The sequence below is a fragment of the Herpailurus yagouaroundi genome, unplaced genomic scaffold (genome assembly GCF_014898765.1).
Source record: "Herpailurus yagouaroundi ecotype Mexico unplaced genomic scaffold, PumYag 28, whole genome shotgun sequence".
Taxonomy (NCBI): domain Eukaryota; kingdom Metazoa; phylum Chordata; class Mammalia; order Carnivora; family Felidae; genus Herpailurus; species Herpailurus yagouaroundi.
In genome coordinates, this window is record NW_024412376.1 from 8,435,544 (window position 1) to 8,443,185 (window position 7,642).

At 43.9% G+C, this 7,642-nt stretch overlaps 1 protein-coding gene across 13 annotated transcripts in view; it reads right to left on the reverse strand.

Moving 5' to 3' along the window:
* The window catches only part of UNC5D (unc-5 netrin receptor D), a 577,007-nt gene that overhangs the window by 37,851 nt on the left and 531,514 nt on the right, over positions 1-7,642 (reverse strand). For all 13 annotated transcript variants that reach the window (XM_040461499.1, XM_040461883.1, XM_040461563.1 and 10 more), the window contains one exon: positions 2,161-2,325. In XM_040461499.1, coding sequence (XP_040317433.1) covers positions 2,161-2,325 — 165 coding nt within the window. The remainder of the gene's footprint in view (positions 1-2,160; positions 2,326-7,642) is intronic.

Genomic DNA, 7,642 nt, shown 5'->3' on the forward strand with positions numbered 1-7,642 from the left:
GAGAGAGGGAGACACAGAATCGGAAGCAGGCTCCAGGCTCTGAGCCATCAGCCCAGAGCCTGACGCGGGGCTCGAACTCACGGACCATGAGATCGTGACCTGAGCTGAAGTCGGACGCTTAACCGACTGAGCCACCCAGGCGCCCCTCAAAAGTTCTTAATTTTCTTCTGACACAGAAAATAACAGATCTGCCTAAGAACTATGGTTTATTACAAAGAGATGGGGATGTGCTGGGCCAAATGCAAGCAGTAACACTTGAAGTGATTAGTAATGTGATCCTTCCAGGACCAAAAGGGTAATAAAGCTTCTAAAAGGCATATACAGAACGGATGGTGGTAGCCCAACGGTGACTAAGTATTTTTCTGAGGCTGGCCTCTTATTATCAAGAGATACTGCGATGTCGTCTTTTTCAAGGCATTGCAAAGTGATTGTAAGCTTGCGGAGCATTAGACAAGGAGATGGAGAGTAAAGGGCATGATTGTGTTTATTAGCTCACTTTCCTTCCATGCACTTTGCACTCCAAAAATTTGTTTAAGCAAGGAGCAGAGGTACCATGATGTATGGAGCCTATCACATTCCTTTTACATAAAGATTTCCTGTAATAGCAGAAGTTGGTCTGCAATTTTGTGAGCGCCTTAAAGAATAAAAGCCCCTTAAACGTGGAATTGTTTCATTGACCTGTGAATAGACGTTTAGGGCAATTTGCATCAGAGGCATCTTCATGTCCTGTCTTTTCACACTTGCTTCTGAATACGAGAAGGAAAATCTGCTTGGGCTTTCCTTTTGTGTTTATGTTAAAACTTTCCTAAAATTTTTCATTTTACTTTGAAATGTATTATGTTCAAGATGCCATGACTGTTCAAGAAAGAGACTCTAAAAATATCCTACCCTACCTTTCTGGATCTACCTTTCCCATCAAAACTGCTTTAGCACATAATGCTAATTGGCAATAATGAATGCAAATACTGTACAAACATGTCAGTTAAGACAGCTATCAATTTTGAGGTGCAATCCTTTGGAAAGCCATCCACTCTTCAGAAAACCTATTTGGGGAATTAGCAAGACTCATCTTGCGTAAACAATGAATTAAAATGAGAATGGAGAGAAGTGATGATTTTGTAAGGCTACGAAATTGAGTTGTACGTATATAAAACTTATTACGCCTTTTGCCAAGCCCGAATGAATAAATATATATTATGTATATATTTAGACATATCTGTGTCTGTACACACACACACATATGTACATATTCTACTGCTGAACAATAGAATGTGCTCATCTCCACTAGCCAGGGATTATCTTAAGAGTTGCTCAGAAAAGCATTCCATGTCTCCCTTCATTCTGCCTCTCAGCTACTCTCTCCCTCTCCCCTCAAACAACCATTCAGGAGGGAATGCCGGTGTCTACTCTAGAAGCCCAAGTCTACAGCCACGAAGCCATTCAGTGATTTAGGTAAATCAGAGCCATGGCAGACATCAGGTGTCTTTGTGCAAAAACTCCCAAGTGAATGCCCCCCTGACTCCCATTCTAACTCTGCCCTTCAATAGTGACACGACCTTGGACAATACCCTTTCCCTCTCTGCAGTTCCATTGCCTTACTTTGTAGAAAGACACTTCTATCGACTCTGTCCTATGTTATAGCATCGATGAATCTAGATTTAATGGAAATGGGGCTCTGCAGAACCCTGAACCTGGAGGATGTGAGAAACTGTAAGGCAGTAGGGAACCAATCCCCTGAAGATGACTTCTGGAAGACTAGTGAGAACCAGCAGAAAAACCACCCAGTGGTGACCTTGTGCTTCTTCACGGTATGTATCTGCCATAACGTACCATCAGCCAATGATGACTCTCCGGTCCAAGCCCGCAGTGGACGATTAGATTGTTTGTGGTTTTGTGTATAAAAAGCCCTGTACCAGTTCTTTCCCCAAAAGTGTCTCCACAGAGCCGAAGCTCTGACGCGTTGAGTTGTTTCGCCCATCGGGGAGCTCAGCTCACTCCTGAGCCTGAGAAAAAGTTTATTTGCCCTGGTCGGTAATGAGGATTAAGAGCGAGTGCATTTGGAAGCTCTTTTACAACCTACGTAGCACGATTGAAACAGGCGCATTACTCTTACTGTCCTTTAGAAATGGAGTCAAGTGGTCGTGCAGACGGAGGACTCACCTCTAGGATTGATGTTTGCACTTGGAGGATCTGTTCATGGCCTTTGAGCTGCCGGATGCAGATTTTGCAGGACAGCTGGGTGGTGGTGGGTGTGTAGCGCTCCAGGGAGAAGGCACAGTGCAGGGGCTGTTGGTTACTGCACCACACGCGGGAGAACGGTACCTCCTGTGGGGAAAGCGGGGGAAGAAGAGGCGTGTGGCGTGCAGAGCCCGGCCGAGATGGCTGGCGAATAGGAGAGACTTAAGAGCGATAATTAGGAGGATGATGACAGTGATTGCAGCAGAGATAATTGCCTAAGCGACTTTGGTGGAATTGTTGTAGAAATAATGTTCCAGCATATGCCAAGCAGCACAAAAAGTAATTAATGTCAATTCCAATTGATAACATTTGAATTCCAAAACCACAGTGCAAGCACTCAGATTTCATTTGGTGACACACACAATGAGAATACTATCAAAAATTAATCCTCATGTTTTTCCACTTAAAAAAAAAAGAAAAAAAAAAAGAAAACATTCTTTGGAAGACTCCAGTGGTCCGTCCTTCTCCCTAAGCCTGGAGTAGGATGATAGCTTTTCACTTTAATGAACATTACACTAAAGAACAGACCGATCAGAACTTACCCCAACACCACAAACTCATACAACTGTATAAACAGGCCACAATACTGCTAATGTAACCAGCAAAAGAATTTCACCCAATGCCAATCACATACACACAGACACACATCCCAGAGAGAGACACAAACACACTGGGCTGCCCACAGCAGTCTTGTTTGCCAACTCCTCATTCACACAATTCAACTGCCAACAATTATGTGTATAGTGCCCGCTAATGACCAGACGCTGTAGAAGATAAACAGTAAAAAACGAGGTTCATTCTCTACTGTCATGGGACCTACAGATAATTGAGTGTGGCAAAAGCAATTTTTACTAAATGAGGGGGAACATAATAAATCTACATACACCACCCTTTCACCCCAACCCCTTACTTGCCAGTGCTAGCCAGTGCTGCTCAGGCACGTGGCTTTACAATAATGCGAAGCAGAGGTCAGCCGTTGATATTCTTTCATCTAAAAGGTCTCTCCTTCCTATTCAAATCAAGCTGAGATTCTTGGCAATGAGCACAGAGGCCCAGCCTCTGATAACATTCATCTCCATCTTTTTCCTTTTCTCATCTCATGAATGTGCTTTTTACCTGCTGCTATTAATATAATTTCTTCCAATATTGACACTGACGGGTGGCAAAAGATGTCTCAAGTTTGGACGTTTGATACTCTTTAGTGTGACTGGTGATGAAGCCATCATGGATTATAAGACCAGGGGCCATGATTAAAATTCAATTTGCTCACTTTGAGGAACTGGGAGTCACCTCGTTTTTTGTGAGCTCTGATGTGCACACTGGTTCCTAATTTTCTCTGCTGGAAGTCTCATGGATCTGGATTTGGGATGCTTCCTGGGGGAACCAGCAAGGAGGGGTGGGCTTTGATTTTTGCCCACTCGAAGAGCAGAGCGCTCGCTTGGGGCAGTCTGAGAGAAGAAAGTCGCGCACTAACCCCTACCACACATCCCGGCAAGAAGCATAAGGGCTTTGTGGCTTTGTTTCCTTTGTTCTTCATCCTGAGCCAAGGGAGAGGCAGTGGGGTTTTGTCTCAAGAAGCAGAGACAAGGACTGAGAGAAGGTCCAGTTGGGGAGGCCCCCCGGCAATCTTTGGAGGAAGTCATCTTCCCAACAACATGCGAAAGTGACTTTTCACCTGCACCAAATCCCACACCAGATAAAAGAAATAATGATACGTGTTTACAAGTTCTACCATTTCTTCTTGTTCAACCCAACTCTTTTCGTGCTTCTCCTCCTAAGGCTTCTTCCATTTTGTAAACTGTGGGCAACCCTTACTTCGTATCTCAGCCTCCCACACTTCTGTGTCTGCTTCCTGAACGCTTCAAGGTCCTGTGTGCGCACAGATGCCCACTGCCACCTCTCTGTGGAGAACTCGCAAGAGCTACGTGTCTGGAATTTATCTCATTATTATCCATCACCGACATTATACTCTTCGTCACTACAAATCATTTTATTTGGCCTTTACTATCTTCAAAACTGACTATCACCGTTCACTGTCGTTGTCCTTCTCCAATTTTCCTATCCCCATTAAGGATCCTCATCTCTCCTCATTAGAGCTAACTGTAGTGACCCACTCCCCAGTCTCCTGCCTTCAGTCTCTACCATACTGAGCTAATGAGGGGGTTAGGGCTTGACCGTAGAGGGAAACAGGAAGCAGCGGATTGGCGTTCTTCAGGAAACAGCATTGCAGTATCTTTTTTACCTCTAATCACGAGTGGGGGACACTAGCGTTACCAGATCGCCTGGGAACTCTGCTTTCATTACAAGAATCCTTTGCATGGGGGCCCTGTATGGCCCCCTGATGCCCACCCTATTAAACAGTCTCAAGGGCGTCCATTATCTACGGTCCCATTTCATTTTAATAGCCCTCAAATGGACTCTGCTTCAAACCAGTACACTTTTTATAGAGTTACTTTGCACCGTCCCCTTTCATGAAAGTAACTATAACACGGGGTTCTGTGGTTAATAGGTGCTTTTGCCTAATTAAGAACACTAAGAAGGTTTTTGGTTTTTTAAACTGAAATTTGAGTAGTTACAGCATAGTAAAAGTTGTTGGGCTTCAGGGCCAGACAGGGCTGAATTCAAGGTCCTGCTCTTAAACTGCCTCCCCCCCACCCCTGCATTTTCTGCAGTGGATTTGAACACTTGATAATGCTTACCTTCCTAAACAACAACAACGGCACTGACCATTTATTACTGAAAAGTGTCCTCTCTGGTATCATTTGCTACATTTCTTATATTTTCTCCAGTAAACATTGCAAGAAAGGTAATAGAAAAATGCCCACTTGTAGAGATCATCTTTCCTCGCAGAGAGACATGAGACTCAGCACACACACAAAATCCTATCTTTTCTCTTTACGTTCCACTGCACTCAGTGAAAACATTTTAAAAACCTGATTGTAAGACTGTATCAAAAATAATATATATATATTTAATTGTTGGCTCGAGTAGCCACTGCCGGTAGTGCTCGACAGAACATTTCAAAGTAATGGAATTAGAAGTACTGAAATTAGTGTGTTTTCAGGGCAATCATCTTTGCTTTTATTTATTTATTAAAAAAAAAAAAAAAACAAACTATCAAGATGCTCACTGAGCTAAGAGGAATGCTGTCGCAAGTAATATGGGAGGACCAAGTGTACAAAGTTATGGGTGTTTAAAGAATTCCGGAAATGTTTTCATTTTGATTTCCATTATAATTAGGTTCCTAGCAGATGGAGAGAATGTAAATCACATCCTAGCAGGAGACAGACACTGGGTTGCCCAAGACACAAAGCATGCTGAAGAGACAGCTGCTTTTATCCTAGGGAGGTGAAAGCCTGACTTTGTGTTTTGTAGGATTAAAAAAAATAATATTGTATACTGTTTATTGCAGCTTCTGTACCCTACAGTCAGCAAGAAATAGCGGAATGTGTGATTAAGTAGCACCTAGGTCCTGCTAACCGATTGAGAGCAGAGTTATTGACCTCCTAGACGAGGTCTGCTAAATCTGTGGAGGGGACGATAGCATATCTCTCACTGGGGTCAAGTCTTAAAAACCTGAGAAGAAGAGAAGGGATACTGGTATTTTTGCAGGGGGAAGACTAGAATCTTTCCTTTGGATCAAAGTCAATGGGTGCTGCTGTAACCAGCTCTCCTAAGAACTCATGTAGCCTTCCTGGAGCCATCACAGCTGGCCTCATGGGCAATAAGGGTTGTAGTACAGTATTTCGTTAAATGTAATCCTCCGGAATCTAACCCAACAAGATTTCAAAGCTAGTCGGTCTGCCTATACACAGGGTCTCCTCACACAGCTCTGGATCCAACCTCAATTCACACTGTTCTAAAACATTTCTCATGCAGTTGATTGATGTCCGACAGGGCAAATATTCTAGGCAGTGCGTATCTCCCAGGCCTGAAAATTCTTGGTAAACTCTACCTTTCTGAGAAGAAGAAAGTAAGGTTTCTTATGAGAGTAGGCGTTGGGTACCAATTGGAATATGTCGCTTCTCAGATTCCTGGCTTGAAGTTAGAGAAAGGGGGAGAGGAAGCCCAGTGGTCTTCCGCGTGCTGAGTTGGAAGACGGCAGAAGATGACAGGGAGATTTACCAGGTGAAGGAGAGACCTATAAGTGATGTCAGGAAGAGTGAGATTTTCTGCCTCTGTAATAGCTCTTGGTTAGTTCCCATCCACTAAGCCCTAATGAAAAGCCATTCTCTATCATCCACGCCAAGTTTGTCAGTACACATCATGTTCTACACGAGGTTCAAGCAGGATGAACACACACCCTCCCCAAAGTGCTGACATCTGATGCCTGGAGCAAACACAGCATGGCCGTTAAGACCAGCACAATATGTATTCACATGAGCAAGGGGATTTCAGTGATGATGGCAGGGGCAAGAAAACTGGAGGCTGAGGTGGTGAGGGGGGAGAAAAAAAAGGAATGGAGCAGAAAGCCATTTGTGGGTAAGTAAAATGGAGTGGAAATGAAAACTCAGTGGCAAACCTCTTGGTGCAGAGAAAATTAAATTATTTCTCAGCCTTCCAAGACTCTTGCAAATTCTGGTCAATTACAGAAGGCAAATATTTATCCAAGTTCCCAACGTCTGGGCAATCCAACCCATCCTGGCAGTAAAGCGTGTTGGGTTTCCTTGTGAGCCAATGTCCTTTGGCTTTGGCTGGCCCTGTTGTATCCTCTGAGGTCCACAGGCTCTTAGCACCCCCATGCCTTTCCTGCCCTGGGCTCCCCGTGGCATCCCTGGTGTTGGAATTATTGTTTAAGTGCTCGTGCAAGATGATGGTTCTTTCATCTGATTTTTTATCTCTAAACATTAAACTTGATAGTTACTTTGGACTGAGCCACTTGCATTAGATCCAGTGGAATGCTGCCTTTAAGCCTACAAAGATTAGTACAGAGGAGTTTACAGGACTATCAGGATTTGTAACAGTGCCCTAAAGTTCAATCTGGACTGGAAACTTTGAATGCTGCTTTCCCAGATACAGAAACACCTAGGTCTCAGAACATCATAAACAATACATTTATTCACAGAAAACCTATTGCCATAGGGAACGTGCCCAAAAAAAGTTGTTTGGAGCCACGAGAGATACTCTAATTGCCCTGAATGTCCTGAAAGAGTACACAGAGGGGCAATCCCCCAGGTAATGAGAAGCCTGTAAGGTAAACAGGAAAATACAACCTTGTCCAATTTCAAAACGGTGAATTTTCGAAGGCGAGAGCATTGGTGGTTCAACTCTTTTCTAACGCTCGTGGCTCAGCCAAGGTTTTTCTCTCTGTGACTGGCCTCGTTCCCATTCTGACAAGCTGGTTTACCTGGTGCAAGCTTCTCCTTCCTTCCTTCCTTCCTTCCTTCCTTCCTTCCTTCCTCCC